A 24,762-nucleotide genomic window follows, 5' to 3' on the forward strand; every position below is an offset into this window, starting at 1 on the left:
ATTCGGCAAGCAAAGCTACTTTAAAAAATGTTTCTTCATTTGTTAGCTGGAGTTGCAGCTTTAAATAGCGACTATGCATGTCTGGATGAGAAAGTTGATCCATATTATGGTGGTTGGGGACAATCATTTTCTGGTGTAAAATTTAAATGTTATAGATAGATTGAAGACTAATTATACAGGAGTATGACTGCCATGGCTTGCTAGGTGATAAAGAAACCATCAAATATTGAGAAGCCATTCATGACCATCGATGAAGCTGAGTGAGACAAACGGATTAGCTTCTTGTTCAGTGAGCTCCCTGGACCATTTCACCCTGCCACCGTGGTTTGCCCCTGGTCCCGAACACTTGAATTGCCCATAAAATACCGTCCTGTAGAGCAATATAAGCTACTCAGTAAATTCATGAAATTTGAAATTTTACAATATACCTAAAGCATCTTGTTTATTTTCCGAAAACAGTGGTAAAACTTAATCAATGGGAACATTACCAATCATATTAGACGAACAAAAGGGGTAAAATGTGCAGTAAGAAGTAGGAATTTTACATAGAAAAAAAAAGGAACGTACATATGCCTGTTCTTATCCCCCCAGTCATACCATCCCTTTGAAGTGATGATCTTATCCATGTAAGTGTAAGCAAATATGACCCTTGAGAAAGTACCCCAAGCCCTGCCCAGGTAAAGAGCACCAGATCCAGTAACCTTGCAATTCACAAAAGAGAATCCAGTTTCCTCCAGCATGCTCTCCCTCTTCTGGGCTGTCAATGCCCCATAGCTTTTTGTTTTGGCATTTAAGTGACAATTCTCGTAGAGGGACAACCCATCTCCAAATATAAAATCCACAGAACCTTGTATATAGCAGTTCTTGAAATAATGCCTGCCCCTGTGATCATACAATGTATCTTGTGCTCCTATGAATTTGCAATTTATAAACGCCGCTGTGTCTGCGGAGATTCTTAATGCCACAGCTTGCTTTCCCAGTGCCCCTGATGGTGGTGGTGGTGCTACATTCTGTTCCCGGAGGAAATAATTATGAATTTATCTTACATTCACTAAGAATGTAAATGAACTTTTTAGAAAATTAGTGCAATTGAACATGTTAAACTGAACACAGAACACAAATTTTCTAGTTACGATCGTCAGTGGCGAAGGCAGGATTTCTGCTAAGGGAGTTTAAAAAAAGAAAAAGTTGAAAAAATTAGAAGAAACTGTGGCCAGCAAGAATTGAACCAGCAACCTAACAAAAATTTTGAACCAAACTATGCTTTTGGGCTATGTCAGGGGGACTTTTTCAATTTATCTAGTGAACATAGGCTTCGAGTGCGTACCAGGCAAAAATTGCTCTTACTTCATGAAGGGAGGTTGAAAATCTGTTACAGATTCAAAATATAATATATAGAGGTACAAACCGAATTTGCCTTATATGTAATTTTCGGACGAAGGGGGTTCGAGTGAACACCCTTCCGCCCCCTAAATCCCCCCTGACAATCGTTGCCTTTAATTACCTTCAACAAGTAACTTAAAAAGTATACCTTGACAATACATGCATCGCTATTCCCTAAAAATGAGCATTACTACATGCATCTTATTAAACTAAACACAATACACAATTTACCTTAAAGGTGATGTTTTTGGCAATGAAGTAGGGGGAATTAACAGCAAACGTTGCAGAACCATACGTTCCCATTGGCTGGCCATCTTTTCCTACCCTATCTGCAGTGTCATCCCATTTGATAGTCGTTTTGCGCGAACTAGCACCTTCCAGTGTAATGTATGCCATTGTTGCTGGAATTTCAATCTTCTCCCTGCAAATTTTTAACCTCACTTAGACAAAACTTTCACGTAAATAACTAGCAACATTGTTCAAAAATGTCCTGTTTAATGAACATGTTTTGTCCTGTGCAATCTGAAACACAATAATTGAATGCCTTATCGTATACAATTACTCAAGATGCAGAAAACAGGACAATGGGAGTTAATTTACCTGTAAATCCCAGGACTAACAGAAATAACCACTCGACAAGAATTGGCAATTGGAATTGAATCAATAGCCTCTTGAACCGTAGTAAAATCTCCATGCTTTGGGTTTTTATTCACCTTAATAAATTTGCAAGGCTCAAATTTGTTCTTCGCTTCGTGGAAGACAGAATGATTGCGAGAACTAATGCGATTAATCCAATTCAAGAAACCATCTTCATTAGCCACTTTCAACTTATTCTGCCTCCTAGAATGTTTACCCCTTTTAGCATTTGCACTAATAGCAAACAATAAAATTAAGATAAAAAGCAACTCTAGTAATCTCGTCCTTGAAGTAGCCATTCCCCAATGTGATAATGATTATACTCGTGAGGAAGTTTGAAGATAATGAGAGTCAGAAATTGGAGTACTATATAAAGGGCCAGAGAGTGTGAAAAAATAAAAATAATAATGTACGTACGTGTATGAGATAAAAATGATTGGTCCGGGAGAAAGAATAAGAAAGAGCATAGGAAGGGAATCTGACAAGTCGTGGCTGTACTCGTATTCGGTAGTCATATTATCTTTTTGTTTCTTTGCTCACGGAGACCAATCTATCCTGAATCTTGATTTTACCCTATGTCCATATGCCATAAATGATCATAAACGAACCCAAGATTTAAACTTGATTAGTTCAGTTATTAATTAGCTTACGTTCTTAGCGTTGAACCTATTGTACTTTTAAAATTATGTGTTTAGAAAAAATTTACTAAGATTTTAGTCATTTTAATTACATGTATTTATGTTCCGTGTAGAAAATATTGAGTTTAGTTGGCCTATTGTTTGTCATCTTATCACTGTTTGATAGCGAAGTGTCTGTTTTGGTCAGCTGGAGAGTGGGACTGTGAGGAGGAAACCGTGACTATATTGCAGGAAAAAAACACAAACCACCAACCTGTACACAACTCCAATGGCCAGTATAGGCCATCCTCTGGTATTATATGTGCAATAAAAAATATGATCTCTCTCTAGAGCTATTGCATCATTTTGCATGGATTTCTGCTTGTTTGCGGCAGATAAATGATTTTAAGAAGAAGAAGGTTGACTAAAATGATAAAGCAGTAACGGATTTTGAGAAACTCTAGCATCATTCATGGGACCCTCATGCACGAGTTTGGTGCAATTATTTAATTTTTCATGTGACCATATATTTTTTCAAAGGAAGTTGGGAGGAAGAAAAACTATTCATGAGTCGGAACTACAGTATAAATATTAATAATAAAGTTTGGGATTTTGAGTAGGTTTGGTTTCTTGAGTTAGAAAGTAGAGGTTGGAGTTTGGAGAAAGAAGAAAAGGGAGTGTATTAAATTAGGGGAAGAGGCGTGAATGGAGTGGTTGCATGAAGGTAGTCATGATATATCTCATCCGTGATGAAGAATTGGAGGTATTTCATATGCAATGTGTTTGACCATCGGATGTGACATATAAATTTAAACCCGAAAACTAAGGTAGTTGCAGCAAATTCATAACATTGAACATACATTATTAAAGGTTTATGTATACATCTAATTTTTATAATTAAGTCATTTGTAAATTAAATGTTCCATTGGCTAAGTATAAGTCATGTGTTCAATTGATCATAAGCTTAGTGTAGACGTTTAAATGACAAATTTGATCAAGTTTAGAGGGATGTCTATGTATTCAACCAATAAAAAAATTGAGGTACAAGATGTGTGATTTTTGCCTAATAAACTTACCGAAGTCGTTTACTAAGTAGTCATCAAAATGATATGTTTAAACGGACCCTTTTAGTTATATATAACAACTTGATTAAGATTCCAGATGATAATAGACATATGTCACGTCCTTAGTTGTTAACTAAGTACACGTGCGGCACTTGACAACTCGCTCACGATCTTGCACAACTTGCTCACGTTCTTGCTATGTCAAGTCAGCCTTACTACATTTAAGATCGCTAAGAGAATGGAAGAAAGAACACAAGAGAATTGCTAAAGGAAGCTTTGTATTAGAGAGAACTTGAAATGTTTGCTTGGTTGATGAATTACAAATGAATGCCCCCTATTTATACTAATCACCTAGGGGCTAGTATGTAAATAATAATATTCTACAAGTCCTTCCGTTTTTACAAATAAGTCTTTCTCTAGAATATTCTACATAGTTAGAATCTTCTAAGGACTTTCCTAACAATTCTATAGGGCTCTAGGGTCTTCCTAAGGAAACCTCTATATTTCTCTAGAACCTCCCTACAAGTGCATAACTATCTAGAACATTTCTAAGGAATTCTCCATAGTTCTAGAATATTCCACCAAGATCTAGTCCCTAACTTATGTAACCATTCTATATGGTAAAAATATATGCCAAGTGACACCTACGTGGCATGATGATGTGGCGGGCCATGACACTCTCCTCCACCCAATTTTGTGCCGTCCTCGGCACAAAGCATCGACGCATATGCGCGCATCTCGCCTTGGCGTCGCTAGAGATCTTTATCCATTAGCCATGATGCCCTATGAAGCGATTCTCCTTCCCATTTCACAAGGTACTAGCCAGTAGCTACCTTTCTTCTTACATATTTGTACTTTGGATGGCTAGCAATGATGACCTCCATCCTCCGCCCATCGGATGCCCCTCCTTGCTCTTAGCCTAAATCTTCCTATGACTCAACCAAGTTTAGCAGCTTCTCAAGCATCGAGTCCATGCTTCCACTCCCTATTTGGCTGCCCTCCTTGGTCCAGCCTTACTGGCAAACTTGAACCCTTTGCTTGGTACATCGTCTGAGTCTGATAGCATGCCATCACTTTATAACTCGCCATCCTTTTCAACTATGTCCGTCCAACATTTCTTGCTGCCGCCATGCTCCATTTGAATGGTGCCAAGATAGGCTTTGGAATCCCTTACTTTCGGCTTAGATTCCAAGCGCATCCCTCCAATACAGGCGGTTCCCCCTGTGTCGCCCGTATGTGCTTGAGCAAAGTTTCCTATCATTGCTGCAAGCTTCCTCAGCTCTGAGCATTCCCTTGCCCGATGTGATCCTTCACAGAAGTAGCACCCTTCCTTAGGTACGTACTCCCTACCATTTTCCGGCCCCTTGCCGTTTCTCTTGGACCACTGTCCGTTATGGGATGGCCCCTTGCCATTACCCTTGTATACCTCGGCTATGCATTTCCCGTTGTCCTCGTCATGATCTCCCTCATCCCTCTTGGCGTTGCCTTCTTTGGACTTGGAAGGCTCCATCTTGAATTCAACAATTGACTAGGCTACTCCGATGGCCCCGTTCACGTTGGCTACTTGATGTCTTTTTAATTTCCGCTTTGCCCAACTTTGCAACCCATCCATGAAGTAGAAGAGGGAATATTCCTCGAACAATGGCCTGATTTGCAGCATTAAGGCAGTGAACTCGTGCACATACTCCCAAATTGTGGCCTCTGTCGTAGCTCCCTTAACTTCTGCCAGTCTGCCATCTCGCGCGTCCCGTGCACCGCTATACTGCTTTCAATTAGGGACCTTCATATTGATCCCTTCTGCAAGTACCAAACCCTTAGTAATTTTGGCCATGGTTCCCTACAAAATTTCCTTATAGCAATCTCTTCTATTCTTTCTAATATTTCTTAGTCATAACCTTTGCTCTGATACCACGTTGTCACGTCCTTAGTTGTTAACTAAGTACACGTGCGACACTTGACAACTCGCTCACGATCTTGCACAACTTGCTCACGTTCTTGCTATGTCAAGTCAGCCTTACTACATTCAAGATCGCTAAGAGAATGAAAGAAAGAATACAAGAGAATTGCTAAAGGAAGCTTTGTATTAGAGAGAACTTGAAATGTTTGCTTGGTTGATGAATTACAAATGAATTCCCCCCTAATTATACTAATCACCTAGGGGCTAGTATGTAAATAATAATTGTTCTACAAGTCTTTCCGTATTTACAAAAAAAGTCCGTCTCTAGAATATTCTACATAGCTAGAATCTTCTAAGGACTTTCCTAACAATTCTATAGGGTTCTAGGGTCTTCCTAAGGAAACCTCTATATTTCTCTAGAACCTTCATATAAGTGCATAAATATCTAGAACATTTCCAAGGAAATTCTCCACAGTTCTAGAATATTCCACCAAAATCTAGTCCCTAACTTATGTAACCATTCCATATGGCAAAAGTATATGCCAAGTAACACCTACGTGGTATGATGATGTGGCGGATCATGACACATATCTAAGATTATACAAATGTCTTTCTCCTTTAGTTGTAGTGTTATGTTTATGTTTTTAAACATCATAGTTGAAACGCTTTACAATCCTAAGTTCTAGTACTGTGCATCTTGAAGGCATTTGCACATGTGAATTTGGAGGAAGGAGTAATAGTTTGAGGAAAGTGGGCGTAGGCGTAACCAGTGGCGGCGCTGAAAATTTTACTAAGGTGTATTAAAATATAAATAAGTAAACACACGAAGAAAATAAGGGGACTCAATATATATATTTTTTTGGGGACTCAATATACACACACATAAAATATTTTTTTGACATAGCTAAATAGTGTAATTTTTAAACAAAAAAGTGTCAATGGACACCCCTTAATTTAAGGTGGCTCTGTCACTGGGCGTAAGTTGTGCAAAAAGTAGTTAATGATGCATCATATCACTGATGGGATTTTCTGCAGCCTTGTGCCATTGACAACACAGAAGGTGATATGAAAACCTAAAACCATGGTATCTGTCGTCCAAATTAAGTTGTTCATCTTCAAAAATCCAACAACGTTTACGCATAAGACGTTTGATTTTGATCTATTGCCTTTGCTGTCAGCTAGTGGCACGGTAAAGCCAAAAGCTACGGGCTAATGCCAACAGTTTTCAGGATAAAATACATAAATAGGAAGTGCATGTTTGGTTACAAGAAAATTAAAATGAGTCCCTCTCTCTTTTGTGCACGAAAGTCGTTATTCGTATTGTATTATACTAGTCTCTATGTAAGTGCTTTGCACGTATATTTCTCGTTATAATTAAAAGATAAGTTGAAAAAATATTTCTTTCTATGACTTCATATAACAAACATTTTTCGCTTTATTATGTCACTTTACCCTTCCGATTATTAAGTTATTATCTTATCGCAAAAAGCTTCTGTGGTGAAGGGTCCTTTGTCGCTAAGTATCTACATATCTTCCTAGTAATACTATAATAGTTGCCGGTATCATCTTAAGCAAAGTCAAAACTAAGAAATATTTTACTTCTATTAGGGAACTTGACAATCAATATCGCATTTAATTGATCAACACATTGTGCTAGCTAAGATTACTTTTTGCATCATGTATTTTGGACAACTCGTATTTTTATTTGATGATACAAATATTTTATTTATTAAGCAACTTTCATTACTATCATCATTGGGCTTGACAACCAATTGTTCTTAATGAGGACTAAAATCTCTTATTGTATGCTTTTCTCCATTTCCGAAATGAAGAAAAATCGTTGAATGTTGGATTTATTTTTGTTTTCATATTTTCTATTAGCTGAATGATTTTCATTTGATGTCATAAGTATGATTATATCATGTATGTATTTATAATCTATATTCCCGTTAAATTTGAAACTATTGGTACTACTTGATGGTACACCTCTAAAACCATTACTTTTTCTTCCATATAATATTTTTAGTCTAAATATTAAATGCCTTATCGGTAATGATTTGATCAATTGGAATCCAATTATAAAACCTTTTTCCAATCTTACTGCGACCCAAAAAAAATAGGGGAGAAAAAAAACACATTTTAAAAGTTGGTACACCAACCTAGCAAATAGCACTAAAAATTCCTATTTTCGATAAAGGTTAATTACTTAATTCTTATGGGAATAAAATTAATGAAGAACTTTATTTGGTTTCAAAGTCCCAAAAATAGTTTTAAAGTTGGCTAATGTTAACGTTTGGAATCCTAGTTTTGCATGCGTCAAAATTCTAGTGCAACCATGCTATTAAATTTAAAGGTAATTACAATTGTATCCTATATAAACTTATTTGTACTTTAAATTTTCAAGGACATAAAATTCAATTAATATTTTAAGGATATTTTAGTCATTCAACATTTAGTGTTTTAATATTCATGCTTTTATAATAACTAGTTTTAGGGTACGCACTTTACGCGTGTATACTATATTTGTGAATATACGATTTTGAGAAAATCTCTCTCTATCTTTCTTATATATACCACATAATATGTTTGAGTTGTAAAATACAAATTAGAAAAAGTAATCTACCATCACATAAGTTCTCAAATGTCTTATTATTATTTTTTTCTCATTTGCCTCCGCTAATGTTGAGTTAGTATTTTACAAGAAGTAATGTATAAAAAATATAAGGAGTTACCATTCTTTATAATGAATGATGAAAAATTACAACTCATTTAGAATACGTTTTATCTTCTAATATTTTATCCTTGTCGCTTCAAGTTTGCTCTATCTCTAATTTCTCTTTTCACCAATATTTTTCTTATAAAAATAAATTTATGTACCATATGAGTTTTATCAACTTGAAAAATAATTTTTCGTATATGAATAGTTTTAAAAGAAGTGAAATGACTTAATTTTGCTATTAGTTCTAAAAACTCAAGTATTTATTTAAGAAATCATTTATTTTTATTCATATTTTAGTATGAAATCGTCTAGAATTTTACATTTTCAACTATAGTTATAATTTTATCCAATAAAAAATTATTTTTAAAGGGTAAAATGTCTATCAAATATTTTACTTTGGATCATCATATTTGCATAATTATTAGTGTCATTAACTCTTGTCGATCACGTCTCTTTATCTCTCGTTTAAACTCTAAAATTTTTTACTATAAGTTCCAGATTATTAATGGTAATAAAATTATCATGTAACTTAACAGTTATATTAGTTAATTCTCTTTTTCAACAAATCTTCTTATTCACTTTTTTCTTTTATGGATTTGGGAAGGATATACTTTTAAAGACCTTGAGGTTTAACCTTTACATCACTAAAATTAGGGAGTATACTAACTTTTCATCACCAAATACTATAAAGAACATTCATAAGCATTATAGAATTAGAAGAGGAAGAGAAAATCGAGTGGTTGGTATAAATGGGGCAACTTGGTAAGTAGTATATTTTAGAAATATTTATAAAGTTCAAACTATTGGGCTAGGGATTTATATATATTTTGAGTTGCTACATAATAGTAGTTTTTACTTAGTTAAAATATAGAAAGCATTAATGATCAACCTATTTTTAAAATTTCAAACTCCTAAATATTAGGATTTCAAATTCCTAAATATTAGAAAAATAACGTAAATAACAATTTAGTCCCGTGTGAAATCAACAAATAAAAAGTAAAAAAGCGACCAATATTATATCCAAACAATAATTTCTTACTTATTCTTTGTTGACTTTGTTATTTTTGGTTTCCTTGATCGTCATTATATCCAAACTCATTTTTCTCATTTGAACTGATGATATAATAATTTTGATCGAATTTTTCAACCAAAAGCGAAGATAATATATCTTGATATTCTCGGTTATTCTTTGATCCAAAGAAAAATTATTAAAGTATGTGCAACTTAGTTTGGTGATATTCAATATTCACGATTGTTATTAGATCTTGATAAATAAGGAATTGAATTTAAATTTTTTCTTTTTTTCTTAGGATATGAATTTGACTAAAGATTATTTTACGCAATTCAGATAAGAAAATAAGTTATATAAGTTAAAATTTTATTCAATGTTGAATTTCTAAATATTAGAACTCCCTCCGAATAATCCAAATAAATAAAAATTAATAGCAAAATGTTAGTTAATTTTAAAGTTTTAATGTTATAAATATAATTTGAATGATATAATATCTGACATAAGATATAACTTACATGTTATCCATCATTAATGATTAAAAGATTTATATTAAAAATAGCAAATTTATAAGTCAAGTTAAACTCGTTGTGCACATGTAAAAATTTGGATTAACATTGAAAAATGCTAATGATTCCTACAAAATTAAAACGAAGGCAGAAACTTGCAAAAGTCTTTTGTTATAATTCCAAAAGTGTTAAAACTTGTAAACATGAAAGAGTCAAATTTGAGAAAGATTGTTACACGATTTAAATAAGGAAAAAATATTTATAAGTAAAATTTTACTCAAATTAGATTCGTAAATATTAGGAGTTTTTAGATACCTTAAAGGAAAAATATTTAATAAATAAAATTTAGCTTATCTTAAAATATTAGGTAAAGTTTATTTTTAAGGAATAAAAAAGGCAAACGACATTTCGCTAAGGGCTTTCGTGCTTTTAATATAGTATAGATATAGATAGATTTATTGCAAAAAAAAGTATTGTATTATATTTAAAACTTAAAATTTATATTATATACCATGTGCTTTGTACTCTATTTGCCTTGCCCAACAACGAGGACTACTTCTTATCACAATACAAGGATATTATGAAAAATTTAAAAAAGAGGTAAATGTTAAGAGGCTCCTTAAGGTATTTATTCGATACATAATGGGTCGAAATCAGAAATTTATCTTTCAAAATGATTTTTGTTTGCTATTTTAATGATGACGACAAACAGCTAATACGTCCATAAATCGTTTGTTTGTGATACATGAAAATTAGAAAGAAAAAAGGAGAGATTTCCGTTGCCGGGAATTGAACCCGGGTCTCTCGGGTGAGAGCTGAGTATCCTAACCGCCTAGACTACAACGGAGTTGTTATTTAAAATTTTAGATATTTATTTAATTAATGATATATAAGGAGGGGTAGAACGCACCTCAAGTTCATAATCTATATGTTTCTTTTAAATCCTTACCTATGTATTTTCTTTGCCAGATTAATTGGAAATCGTCTCTCTTTTCGCATTTTGGAAGTTGGTAATGGGACCTGGAATGTTCTTGGGATATGAGGGATCAAATTGTACACAATAAAAGTAGAGGGGAGTTGTTTAGAGTTAGTTGATATTAGTTAGTTATTAGTGGCTGTTTTGACAACTGTGAGTGAGCTGTTAATTAGTTAGTGGAGTTAGGGGTATAAGCACTATATAGTGCAATATTGTATTGATCGACAATTAATAGAAGAATACAATTCTGATTTCTCTTCTTCCTCACTTCATTTTCTCTATTCTCTAGGGCTTGAATCGAACATGGTATCAGAGCGTATACTGTAATTCGGTCAATCTCCGGCGAGATCCAAGCTTTCTGAGCTCGATTTCTTAACAGCTATGGCGGAGAGTGAAGTCAATTCTCTAAATCATAATCATCCACTGTTTCTGCAAGCTTCAGATGCACCGGGGTTAGTTTTAATTCCGCTCAAGCTCACGGGCCTAGAAAACTTGCGCTGTGGAGTAGACCGATGAAATTGGCACTCCTAGGAAAGAGCAAGTTGGGATTTGTGGATGGATCATGTGTGAAAATCATGTATAAAGGTAAATTGGCAGAACAATGGGAGAAATGTAATGCAATTGTTCTTTCATGGATTGGTAGTACTGTTTCTAATGAATTGATGGCTAGCATCATATATGCATCGAATGCAAGAAAGGTTTGGGTTGATTTTCAGGAGAGATTTGATAGATCAAATCTAACTAGGATCTATCATCTATGGACTGCTATTGCAACTCTGAGACATGGGACTGATTCAGTTACTAGCTACTATTCTAAGATAAAAGATTTGTGGGATGAATTGGATGTAATTGCACATTTAGCATCATGTGATTGTGAAGAATCTAGGCCATCTATAGAGTTATTAAAAAACATATGATTACTGCAATTTCTCATGGGGTTGAATGAAAGCTATGGAAATATTAGGAGCAATATTTTAGCTAAGAGGCCTGTAATCACTGTGAATGAGGCTTATACAATAGACACAGACGAGGAAAGCCAAAGAACTATGGGGGTTACAGACACATTGAAGGATCCACTCACAATGATGGCAGGAAAGAGTCATGAGTTTAGACAAAAAGGCTAGGATTAGTCTGTGATTACTGTGGTTATAAAGGACACCTCAAGGAGAATTGTTACAAGATAGTAGGGTATCCACCAGATTTCAAAAGCAAGAAGAAAGGCAAAAACTCAGGAGGAAAGACCTATGTAAACAATGCAACCACCAATGAGATGAAGCAAGAAGTTATGATGCCAACTCAAAGAAATTTCTTTACCGAGGAACAATATAAAGAATTGTTAAATTTATTGCAGAAAACAAACACAAGTGACTGTTCTACAAATATTGTAGGTATTATTGCTTTAATAACAAATGTAGCTGCTAATGATCATGTTTGGATAGTTGACTCAGGTGCGACACATCATGTGACACATTGCAAGAATGCTCTAAGTAATCTTCAAAGAGTAGACAATAAAACAGATGGACTACAGTTACCAACCGGCTATAAGGCAAACATAACACATACATGAGATGCAGTAGTGTTAGGAGACAAAACTATTGAAGGAGTTCTATATGTACTAGATTTTAAATTTAATCTATTATCAGTATCTAAACTTACTAAGCAATTGTGTTGCTCAGTAGGTTTTTACCCTGATTTCTGCATATTTCAGGGGCTCTACAATGGCAAGGTGATGAGGATTGATAGAGAAAATAATAGATTGTACTTGATAAAAGAGAACCTACTAATAACAACAACAAGCTTCTTAAAGGAATATGAAGATACAAGACTACGTCATTTGAGACTAGGCCATGCATCAGCAAAGTCTATGGAACATATTTCAGCATTGAGGAATAAAACACATACTGGAATGCAGGACAATTGTGAAGTATGTCCTTTGGCAAAGCAGTATAGATTACAATTTCCTACTAGTAGTACTAGGTTAATAGGTTGTTTCCAGCCTATTCACATGGATGTTTGGGGACCTTATAAGGTACCTACATATGATAGAAAACTCTATTTTGTTATAATTGTAGATGATTATAGCATATTTACTTAGGTATGCTTAATATAATCTAAGTGTGAAGTAGTTGTTGTAATAAAGAACTTCTTTGCTATGATAAAGACTCAGTTTGAAATCACTGTGAAGGTTGTTAGATCAGATAATGGTACTGAATTTTTCAATTCTCAATGCAATACTTTATTTGCTTCTCTTGGAATAATACATCAGAGTAGTTGTCCACATACCCCACAACAAAATGGGGTGGTTGAACGAAAATACAGGCATATCTTGGAGGTATCAAGAGCCTTAAAATTTCAAAGTGCAGTTCCTAGAAGATTCTGGGTGACTGTGTAAGAACTGCAGTATATTTGATAAAGAAGTTGCCTACTAGTGTGTTATAAGGTAAATCACCTTATGAGTTATTATATGGAAAACCAATTAAGGTTGATCACTTAAGGGTATTTGGTTATTTGCGCTATGCAAGTAACCCACCTAAGGGTGATAAATTTACAGTCAAAGCAAGAAAGACTATACTTATTGGATATTCAGAAACTCAAAGGGTTATATGCTATATGATCTTGAGAATAGGAGCATATTTGTTAGTAGGGATGTGGTGTTCAAATAGAAGATTTTTCTTTTTAGCAATACTATATGTCTAGATGATGTAGAGGATTTTTTACTTCTCAAAATTGATTGGAGGAAGAAGAGATGCAACAATCACATCCAACTGTGATTCCACCTACATCTCAGAACATTCAGTCATAGATTAAAGACACTACTGCTATAGTAGGAAAAATCACAAATGATGCAAAAGTTTTAGACAATGTCATATCAGATGGAGAGAATAAGAGTGTAGATCAAATAAATGACAATTTTATTGATGACCAAGCAACTGAGCCAACAGAAGTCCAACAACATTCTTCAGAACCAATAGAATCTGAACAAGCATTTAAGGCAATAGAAGCTCAGGAGCATTCTTTAGATCCAACAGAGGAAGCAAGTGATAGAGTATTCTTTTATTAATTGCTAAAAAGAGATGCAACCTGTTTTCCAATTACCTCATGCAGAAATCCTAGTATGACCATTTGACCCACACATAATTGCATTCACCTGCCAATTGGACACCACTTATAGTTGCATTATTGTTAAAAAAACTGTCTTCATCAGTTTTTGAACGTTTGGCAACGGTAATGGGATTGTGCAATTTTGATAGAGACCTCAACAAGCATCTGCAGATGTGGAAACTAGGAAGTCTGGTCGATAAGGAAAGCCTTCCATTTGGCTTAAGGATTACATCACTACTGTTAAGACACACACTAACAATCCCTACTCAATTTCTAATGCCATTTCCTATGATAATTTATCTCCTGCATATCAGTCTTATCTTAGTGTTTTTTCAGTCTTAACTGAGCCATAATCTTTCAAGGAAGCTGCACATGATCCAAGGTGGATAGAAGCTATGAACCAAGAGTTTAAAGCACTTGAAGAAAATCACACCTTGGAGGTGGTAGACTTGCCAGGAGGTAAGAAGCCAATTGGTTCTAAGTGGGTATTCAAAATCAAATACAAGTTAAATGGTGAGGTTGAGAGGTTCAAGTCACGGCTGGTTGCAAAAAGATACACTCAACAAGAAGGGTTAGACTACCATGAGGCATTTTCTCCAGTTGCAAAAATGGTAACTGTGAGAACTGTCCTTAGCATAGCAGCCTCAAAAGGGTGGATCCTATATCAAATGGATGTCAACAATTTATTCCTATAGGGTGATTTATATGAGGAAGTGTACATGCTCTTGCCACAAGGTTTCCAAATCTAGGGGAGAATAAAGTTGCCAGACTAGTGAAATCACTCTATGGCTTGGAACAGACTTTGAGACAATGGAACATTAAGCTCACATATGCCTTAGTAGGAGCAGGATACCAGCAGAGTACAAATGATCACCCCTTATTTACTAAGCAATCAAGACAGGACATTGTTGTCATCTTGGTGTAAGTTGATGATCTTTTAATCACAGGTAGCAACATGTCCTTAGTAGAAGAGGCCAAGAGTACTTTGCATACCAAATTCAAGGTCAAGGATTTAGGGGAACTTAGATATTTTTTGGTTATAGAAGTAATGAGATCAGATAAGGGCCTACTGCTAAATCAAAGAAAATATGCATTGGAGTTGATTTCTACCACATGATTAGCTGCAGCTAAACCTGCTTCTACTCATGTTGAGACAAATCAAAAACTGACTACCACAAAGTATGACAAATATGTAGGACACAATGGAGATGAAGAATTGCAGGATATAGCAAGTTACCAGACGTTAGTGGGAAAACTGCTCTATTTGACCATCACACGTCCTGACATTTGTTTTGCTGTGTAAGTGCTAAGTCAGTTCATACAACATCCAAAACAATCTCACATGGATGCTGCACTTAGAGTAGTCAGGTACATCAAAGGCTCACCTGGGCTTGGTATATTCCTAAAGATGAGTCCTATCTCTCATCTCACTGCCTACTGTAATTCTGATTGGGCAGCATGTCCAAATACACGAAAGTCAATTACTGGATATGTTATAAAACTGGGGGAGTCTTTGCTATCATGGAAGTCCAAGAAGCAGCAGGCAATAAGTCGTAGCTCAGCTGAAGTTGAGTATATGAGTCTTGCAGTAGTAGCAGCTGATATCACTTGGCTAGTTGGGTTGTTAAAGGAATTGAATGTCGATTTACAACAACTAGTTGATCTCTAATGTGTCCGCAAAGCTGCTCTCCAAATCGCAGCAAATCCTATATTTCATGAACGAACAAAACATATAGAACTTGATTGTCATTTTGTCCGGGAGAAGATAAAAAATGGACTGCTCATGCCTCATCATATCTCAACAAAACTTCAGCTGGCAGACATCATGGCAAAAGGACTTGGTGTTGCGCAACACTGTTTTCTTCTTTCCAAGCTAGGAGTTTTCAATGTATTTTACTCTCCACCTTGAGGGGGAGTCTTGGGATATGAGGGACCAAATTGTACACATAAAAGTAGAGGGGAGTTGTTTAAAGTTAGTTGATATTAGTTAGTTGTTAGTGGCTGTTTTGACAGCTGTGAGTGAGCTGTTAATTAGTTAGTGGAGTTAGAGGTATTAGCACTATATAGTGCAGCCTTGTATTGATCGACAATTAACAGAAGAACACAATTCTGATTTCTCTTCTTCCTCACTTCGTTTTCTCTGTTCTCTATAGCTTGAATCGAACAAATGTGCTTCTTCCCATATACAAGTTTCAGGCAAAGGTTTCGCTTCATGTGCTAGGTACACTTTATTGAGGTTCAAAGGTAATGCTTAGGAGTAGCTTTTTTCTTTCCCAGCAACATCATTAGATTTTTATTATACTGGAAGATATCACATAAATAAGAAAAGTGTGCCCATTAAATCTATTTATCCGCAATGCAAAGACAAGGAGATATTCATCCGTTTCAGTTTATGTGAACCTATTTCCTTTTTGGTCCGTTTAAAAATGAATGACCTCTTTCTAAATTTAGAAACAATTTAGCTTAAAGTTCCAATTCTACCCTTAATGAGATATTTTTATAACCACACAAATACTCTGGGCTCCTTTTTGACTTGTTTATGACCGCAAATTTCTTAAAGTTTTCAATTTTTCTTTAATTCCATGCCCAGTCAAACACGTTCAATAAATTGGAACTGAAGGAGTACTAATTAGAATTATGGTTTATTTGTTCTGTCACTCTTACATTGGGTCAGGTGTTTGTTTACCAAGTTTTTTTCTAGTTTGGTCAGGAACTTGTGTGTCAGTGCCGGATAAGTGTGAGATTTGAAGAACCTCTAGTTTGCCTAAACAGATAATTTATTTAATATTGAAATAATATAGACAAAATGGAGCCGGAGGTTACAGAAGATTCATATGGCAACCCAACTAATTTAGGATTGAGAATAGTTGATTGATCCATAGAGGCAACAGAAGAGCATAGATTGTTGATGAGGAAGTCTTCTGTGTCATACATCTGGTTACCATGTATTTCTTTTACTTTGGGTGGGTTTAGAATGTTTGTCGGGTTTATATATGGCATATCAAATTGCTACTCTTGATCACTGGCAAGTCCCTAAAAGCTGTTTAACTTTAGACTCGAGTGGAGTAAGAGGGCTAAGCCTCTAGGGGAGCCTTCAGGGACTTGGCAAGACAGGTGGATTAAAGAGTTAGAGCGGGGCAAATCGAAACTCCTGTCCGTCGGGATTGTCATGGACTAGCTGCCTCAACAACATTTTTGGCCACAACTGTTTTGGCATGTGCAGCTGGAGCATATTATTCTACAAAGGTACCTGAGCATGAAAGTCTTCAATACACTCGAATTATATTAGATAGTTCTTTGAGACATTTTCACTTTTTGGACTCGGATACTATTGATGTATAGGAAAATACTTAGTTATTGTAGATTCCTTGCTAAATGACAATTTGCTTAGTTTCCAAACTAACATTATTCTTGGAATAGAATACTGACCCCTTCAAAGAGTGTTATGTGTGAAGTTCAAATAGTTTGCATTCCTTTCAGTGAGTTGGTCCTCAACTTCCTGATTCAGATATTACTCATTTTCTTTCTATTCATTTATGAGCTGCTTCCCCCAATTATAACCTCTTCTGCATGAGTTGTGATGTCCTACTCGTTGATTTCTTAATGGTCACTAATTGAAGTTTCCATTATTTTTCTTTCTAGTTACTCTTGTTGATGTATTTTCTTCTGTATGTGTCTTGTTTCTTCAACTGCAGTTATCTTTCCCAGAATCAATGTGATCCGTGCAAACGACTTGGAATATGCAGGGAAGCTCTAGAGGATGAGATACATGCCGCTAGAAACTTCCTAGAACAAATGCATCCTGCTCATAAGCCAAGTGTGGATGCAATTGAATCAAAATAATGATAAAATAATCATGCAGAAGTTCTACAAGAGAAAGAACCCAAGAGTTGACATTAAGAAGAAAATCAAGGAAGTAAAAACAACCATGTGCTCTGCAGGCTGTCACAAACAGTTCTAGAACTTCCATTGCCTTGGCGTATGTAAGATAGTTTGTTATTGACAAGTTGGAAGTGAGACGTTTCTTTCTCGTACCGTGCCTGTTAGCCTCGGAACTGATCATTATGAAATAGCGCATAACAGGCACGAGATTGACTCAACAGGCACGAGATTGACTCAATAGGCACGAGATCCTAAAGTTAATTATTTTTTAACAGAAAAATCAAATTTATTTGAATTTTAAATTCAAAATTCAAATAAATAGTCGTGTCTGTTTGTGAAACAAGACATCTTTTCTGAAAGAGTCTGTTGGTTGCCTATAAATACACAAGAATTCCAACGAAATGATATATAGAAAATCACAAGTGTTATTGCAGGCTTTGTTGTATCCTGAAGAGAATCGTTTTGTATTTTCCCTAAATTAGTATACAGACGATAACTCTTTAAGGACAGTCGATTTTCACGCCTCAAAGCCAATTTTGATTATTATTTTCTAACAATCTTAAAGAGTTATTCTGCTATGGAGAAATTGATGTCTGTTGTTGAGAATCCGAAGGAGTTTATCAAACTTGATCGCTTTGATGGAACGAACTTTACCCGTTGGAGAGACAAGATGATATTCTTGTTGTCCGCTCTCAATATCTACTATGTTCTTGATTCTACCTTGCCTCCGATGCCTGAGCCCACAACAGAAGATTCTGACGTAGTCAAGGAAGAAAGGAAGAAACGAGAACATGATGAACTGTTGTGTCGCGACCATATTCTGAATACTTTGACAGATCGACTCTATGATCTTTATTGCAATCTGAAGTCGCCAAGAGAGATTTGGTCTGCTCTACAAACTGCATACCAGAATGAAAAATGAGGTATTAACAAATTCCTGGCTCTGCAGTACTTTGAATTTAAAATATTTGATACTAGGCCTATAATGGATCAGATTCATGAACTGCAAATCTTAGTATCAAAACTAAGTGATCTTGAAGTTAAAATTCCTGATGCACTTCAAATAGGTGCTATTCTTTCGAAATTGCCTTCCTCTTGGAATGACTATAGAAAGAAAATCCTACATTCTATGGATAAAATGACTGTGGAACAATTTCGTACTCACATTCAAATTGAAAGTGAGACTCGTGCTCGTGATGCTATTAGTCAGCCTTCGAGTTTCGCAGTCAATTTTGTCAGTCAGAATGATTCAGGAAGTGGGAACAAACATCTGAAAGTTTCCAAAAAGTCTTTTTTTAAAAAGAGAAAGAACTTTAGTTGTCATCATTGTGGAAAGAAAGGCCATATGATTCAGGACTGCAGATATAGAAAGGCAGGAATAAATTTCAATACAGGCAATACCGAAAAGTCTGGAAAGATTAAAAAATCTGGAAATTCTGAAAAGGCAAACGTAGTGGAAAATTCTGCCCAAGGATTGGTTGCCATGGTTTCGGCAATGCAAATTGGTATGGTCACAGAGTTGAATGTGGCTACCGCTGCTACAAATACACAAGACTGGTGGCTAGATTCGGGTGCTACTATTCATGTCTGTTATGACAAGAAGATGTTCAAGACATATGCAGAAGTGCAAGATTCTGAACAAGTCTTGATGGGAAACCATGTTGCGGCAGATGTTGCTGGAAAAGGAAGTATTGAGATTAACTTCACATCATGGCCAGAAGTTGACGTTACTGAATGTGTATCATGTTCCTGATATGAAGAAAAACTTAATGTCCGCTGCTTTGCTGTCAAAGAAAGGCTTCAAGATAGTTATTGAGTCTGATCATGTAATAGTGTCTAAGAATGGAGTTTTTGTTGGAAAAGGCTATAACTGTAACGGCATGTTCAAATTGAGTATTAATGAAATAAATTATGTTTCTGCTTACATCGTTGAGTCTGATTCTTGTTTATGACATGTTAGACTAGGACATTTAAATTTTGGCTCCTTGAATTATATGTCCAAAAATGGTTATATCTCATGTAAAACTCAACATATAAAATGTGAAATTTGCATACAAGCAAAGATGACTAAGAAACCATTTCGTAAACCATTTTGTAAGTGGGTCTTTAGGAGATAGTACAATACAGATGGTTCTGTCCAAACCTTCAAAGCAAGATTAGTTGCAAAAGGTTTCACTCAAAAGGAAGGCCTAGACTATTTTGATACATATGCTCATGTTGCAAGAATAACATCCATTAGAGTCCTTTTATCCTTGGCCTCTATCTATGATCTTTACGTACATCAAAGGGATGTTAAAACAGCCTTTTTAAATGGGAACCTTAGTGAAGAAATATATATGCAACAACCTGAAGGTTTTGTTCTTCCGGGAAACGAGAAGATAGTTTGTAAATTGATAAAGTCTCTTTATGGTCTTAAACAAGCGCCTAAACAGTGGCATGAAAGATTTGATAGTGTAATACTATCAACCAAATTCGTACATAATAATGCAGACAAATGCATTTACTCTAAATTTACAAAAGAATATGGAGTAATAATTTGTTTATATGTCGATGACATGCTGATTTTTGGTACGAATCTACAAGGAATTACCGAGCCAAGAAGTATCTAACCTCAGTTTTTAAAATGAAGGATTTAAATGAAGTTGATACTATTTTGGGAATCAAGGTCAAAAGAGATAACAAGCAAGTGACTTTGTCACAAGCACATTATATAGATAAAATCCTTACTAAATTCAGTCATTTAGGAATAAAGGGGAATAATACTCCTTATGATTCTAGTGTTAAGCTAACTGCAAATACTGGAAGAGCAGTAGCACAGTTGGAGTATGAATGTGCGATAGGTAGTATGATGTATGCAATGCATTGCACTAGACCCGACATTGCATTTGCTGTTTGTAAACTTTCAAGGTTTACCAGTAATCCAGGTAATGATCATTGGAAAGCAATAAGTAGAGTACTTGGATATTTAAAATATACAAAGCACTTAGGCATTTGCTATAATGGTTTTCCTAATGTATTAGAGGGATATTCTGATGCAAGTTGGATTACAAGTGTTAATGATAATAAATCCACATCAGGATGGATATTTACTCTAGGCGGTGGAGCCATTAATTGGGCATCCAAGAAACAAACATGTATTTCCCATTCTACTATGGAATCTGAATTTATTGCATTAGCAGCTGCTGGAAAAGAAGCAGAATGACTGAGGAATATGTTACTTGATGTAAAGTTTTGGCCACAACCTATGCCAGCCATTTCCATATTCTTTGATAGTGAGACTACAATGTGTGTTGCTCACAATAAAATATTGTCACGACACGAATTTCCTACCATCGGGTGTCGTGATGGCACCTACTATCGGAGCTAGGCAAGCCAAATATATAAAACATTTTTCCTGCTTTCTTCCAAACAATATAATAAACGAGACAAAATTTAAACGGAAGACTTTAAATCTAAAGCAACTGAGAATCAAAAGTGCGGAAGTTTGAACCAAAATGCTACACAGAGTCTGGTGTCACTAGCTCACGGACTACTACAGAATACTACAATCAATGTCTGAAATGAAAATACATCATGTTTGTCTGATACAAGATAAACAAACGAAAAACATGGAAAAGGGACTTCGGCCTGCGAACGCTAGCTAGGCTACCTCGAGAGTCCCTAGACTGAAGATAGCTCCCAAAGTCCTCCTGCTGCGATCCGTAAGCTGCTCCCTGATCTGTGCACAAAAATGCATAGAGTGTAGTATCAGCACAACCGACCCCATGTGCTGGTAAGTGTCTGGCCTAACCCCGGCGAAGTAGTGACGAGGCTAGACAGTACCTACCACAATTAACTTGTACAGATATATATACAACAAGTGCAAGAAAACAATAACAAGATAATACAAAGTAAAACTGGGAGGGGACATGCTATCGGGGAGTAACAGATAAAAATGAAATATCGGAAATAAATAGAAGAAACTCCGATTTCCATGATATATATATATATATATATACACATAGTGGACGGCGTGCCACACGATCCCATAATATCATATACAAGTGGACGGCGTGCCACACGATCCTATAGTATAGTATATAAGTGGATGGCGTGCCACACGATCCCAATTCATATCATATATAAGTGGACGGCGTGCCACACGATCCCATAGTATAGTATATAAGTGGACGGCGTGCCACACGATCCCATAATATCATATATAAGTGGACGGCGTGCCACACAATCCCATAGTATAGTATATAAGTGGACGGCGTGCCACACGATCCCATAATATTATATATAAGTGGACGGCGTGCCACACGATCCCATAATATCATATATAAGTGGACGGCGTGCCACACGATCCTATAATATCATTTATAAGTGGACGACGTGCCACACGATCCCATAATATCCGACTTCATATAGTAGACCCCTTCAGGGGAGAATAACAACTCAATACCTTTAACCCGGCAAGGGTAAAGCTAACAGCCCAAAATATCCTGACACGGGAGAATATATATATCAGTCTACACTTCCCGGCAAGGGAGTATTCACAACACATTCTCCTTTTAAATCATTCTTCCTCAACCGTTCACATTATATGAAACTTTCAAATAAACAAGGAGCTTGTGTCACATTATTCGAATTAAAGGCAATCAAGACTCACGGTCATGCTAGACTCCGGTGCATAGATAACCGTCACCATGCCTATACACCGTACTCCACATTAGCAAGTAGCAAATATCATCCTAATCCTATTCCCTCAAGCCAAATTTAGAACAAACACTTACCTCGAATGCTCCAAACTCAACTCACGCTTCTAGTATAGCTTTACCTCTTGATTCCACCACCAATCCGCTCGAATCTAGTCATAAGTTACTTAATCACATTAATAATTACTAAATGAATCATCCCCAATGCATGAAAATAGATTTTTTCAAGGTTTTTCCCAAAAAGGTCAAAAATACCCCCGGACCCACGTTGTTGAAACTCGAGGTTCGGACCAAAAACCTGTTACTTATTCCCCCATGAATCCAAATATATGATTTGTTTTTAAATCGAACCCCAAATTGAGGTCCAACTTCTCAATTTGTAGAAAACCTAGGTTCTACCCAAAACACCCAATTTTCCCCATGAATATTGGTAAGTTATTCTGCATTATTTGTACTTATTCTGCATTATCAATCCAAAACTGCATTAGCAAGTTTTGTTCTTCCGGGAAATGAGAAGAAAGTTTGTAAATTGATAAAGTCTCTTTATGGTCTTAAACAAGCGCCTAAACAGTGGCATGAAAGATTTGATAGTGTAATACTATCAACCAAATTCGTACATAATAATGCAGACAAGTGCATTTACTCTAAATTTACAAAAGAATATGGAGTAATAATTTGTTTATATGTCGATGACATGCTGATTTTTGGTACGAATCTACAAGGAATTACCGAGTCAAGAAGTATCTAACCTCAGTTTTTAAAATGAAGGATTTAAATGAAGTTGATACTATTTTGGGAATCAAGGTCAAAAGAGATAACAAGCAAGTGACTTTGTCACAAGCACATTATATAGATAAAATCCTTACTAAATTCAGTCATTTAGGAATAAAGGGGAATAATACTCCTTATGATTCTAGTGTTAAGCTAACTGCAAATACTGGAAGAGCAGTAGCACAGTTGGAGTATGAATGTGCGATAGGTAGTATGATGTATGCAATGCATTGCACTAGACCCGACATTGCATTTGCTGTTTGTAAACTTTCAAGGTTTACCAGTAATCCAGGTAATGATCATTGGAAAGCAATAAGTAGAGTACTTGGATATTTAAAATATACAAAGCACTTAGGCATTTGCTATAATGGTTTTCCTAATGTATTAGAGGGATATTCTGATGCAAGTTGGATTACAAGTGTTAATGATAATAAATCCACATCAGGATGGATATTTACTCTAGGCGGTGGAGCCATTAGTTGGGCATCCAAGAAACAAACATGTATTTCCCATTCTACTATGGAATCTGAATTTATTGCATTAGCAGCTGCTGGAAAAGAAGCAGAATGACTGAGGAATATGTTACTTGATGTAAAGTTATGGCCACAACCTATGCCAGCCATTTCCATATTCTGTGATAGTGAGACTACAATGTGTGTTGCTCACAATAAAATATTGTCACGACCCGAATTTCCTACCATCGGGTGTCGTGATGGCGCCTACTATCGGAGCTAGGCAAGCCAAATATATAAAACATTTTTCCTGCTTTCTTCCAAACAATATAATAAATGAGACAAAATTTAAACGGAAGACTTTAAATCTAAAGCAACTGAGAATCAAAAGTGCGGAAGTTTGAACCAAAATGCTACACAGAGTCTGGTGTCACTAGCTCACGGACTACTACAGAATACTACAATCAATGTCTGAAAGGAAAATACATCATGTTTGTCTGATACAAGATAAACAAACGAAAAACATGGAAAAGGGACTTCGGCCTGCGAACGCTAGCTAGGCTACCTCGAGAGTCCCTAGACTGAAGATAGCTCCCAGAAGTCCTGCTGCTGCGATCCGTAAGCTGCTCCCTGATCTGTGCACAAAAATGCACAGAGTGTAGTATCAGCACAACCGACCCCATGTGCTGGTAAGTGTCTGGCCTAACCCCGGCGAAGTAGTGACGAGGCTAGACAGTACCTACCACAATTAACTTGTACAGATATATATACAACAAGTGCAAGAAAACAATAACAAGATAATACAAAGTAAAACTGGGAGGGGACATGCTATTGGGGAGTAACAGATAAAAAATGAAATATCGGAAATAAACAGAAGAAACGGCGTGCCACACGATCCCAATTCATATCATATATAAGTGGACGGCGTGCCACACGATCCCATAATATCATATATAAGTGGACGGCGTGCCACACGATCCCATAGTATAGTATATAAGTGGACGGCGTGCCACACGATCCCAATTCATATCATATATAAGTGGACGGC

At 35.9% G+C, this 24,762-nt stretch overlaps 5 protein-coding genes, 1 long non-coding RNA gene and 1 other non-coding gene across 7 annotated transcripts; 5 read left to right on the forward strand and 2 right to left on the reverse strand.

Annotated features, from left to right (window-relative positions):
- Window positions 1-100: 100 nt before the first annotated feature.
- LOC107777616 (putative pectinesterase 53) lies at window positions 101-2,419 on the reverse strand. Its single transcript, XM_016597673.2, has 4 exons — window positions 1,984-2,419; window positions 1,615-1,804; window positions 568-1,010; window positions 101-370 (listed from the first exon to the last, which is right to left on the reverse strand). Exons 1-4 carry the CDS (start codon window positions 2,316-2,318, stop codon window positions 220-222), a joined length of 1,119 nt encoding a protein of 372 aa, XP_016453159.1. The 5' UTR covers window positions 2,319-2,419; the 3' UTR covers window positions 101-219.
- An 8,189-nt stretch (window positions 2,420-10,608) lies between these two features.
- On the reverse strand, window positions 10,609-10,681 carry TRNAE-CUC (transfer RNA glutamic acid (anticodon CUC)). The gene has a single exon. It is a non-coding gene; the product is annotated as a tRNA-Glu (tRNA).
- A 641-nt stretch (window positions 10,682-11,322) lies between these two features.
- Window positions 11,323-11,727, forward strand: LOC142177457 (uncharacterized). Its single transcript, XM_075246202.1, has one exon. The coding sequence runs from the start codon at window positions 11,323-11,325 to the stop codon at window positions 11,725-11,727; it is 405 nt and encodes a 134-aa protein (XP_075102303.1).
- A 15-nt stretch (window positions 11,728-11,742) lies between these two features.
- On the forward strand, window positions 11,743-15,215 carry LOC142177458 (uncharacterized). Its single transcript, XM_075246208.1, has 8 exons — window positions 11,743-11,908; window positions 11,965-12,356; window positions 12,519-12,839; window positions 12,951-13,142; window positions 13,614-13,856; window positions 14,275-14,523; window positions 14,608-14,647; window positions 15,034-15,215. The coding sequence occupies exons 1-8, from the start codon at window positions 11,743-11,745 to the stop codon at window positions 15,213-15,215; spliced, it is 1,785 nt and encodes a 594-aa protein (XP_075102309.1).
- An 805-nt stretch (window positions 15,216-16,020) lies between these two features.
- Window positions 16,021-18,569, forward strand: LOC107777610 (uncharacterized). The gene is made up of 3 exons (XR_012704301.1): window positions 16,021-16,156; window positions 16,967-17,158; window positions 17,608-18,569. It is a non-coding gene; the product is annotated as an uncharacterized LOC107777610 (long non-coding RNA).
- A 1,848-nt stretch (window positions 18,570-20,417) lies between these two features.
- Window positions 20,418-20,996, forward strand: LOC142177459 (secreted RxLR effector protein 161-like). The gene has a single exon (XM_075246218.1). The coding sequence runs from the start codon at window positions 20,418-20,420 to the stop codon at window positions 20,994-20,996; it is 579 nt and encodes a 192-aa protein (XP_075102319.1).
- A 2,257-nt stretch (window positions 20,997-23,253) lies between these two features.
- On the forward strand, window positions 23,254-23,832 carry LOC142177460 (secreted RxLR effector protein 161-like). Its single transcript, XM_075246222.1, has one exon. It carries the CDS (start codon window positions 23,254-23,256, stop codon window positions 23,830-23,832), a length of 579 nt encoding a protein of 192 aa, XP_075102323.1.
- Window positions 23,833-24,762: the final 930 nt, after the last annotated feature.

This window comes from Nicotiana tabacum, chromosome 3, assembly GCF_000715075.1.
Source record: "Nicotiana tabacum cultivar K326 chromosome 3, ASM71507v2, whole genome shotgun sequence".
NCBI lineage: Eukaryota > Viridiplantae > Streptophyta > Magnoliopsida > Solanales > Solanaceae > Nicotiana > Nicotiana tabacum.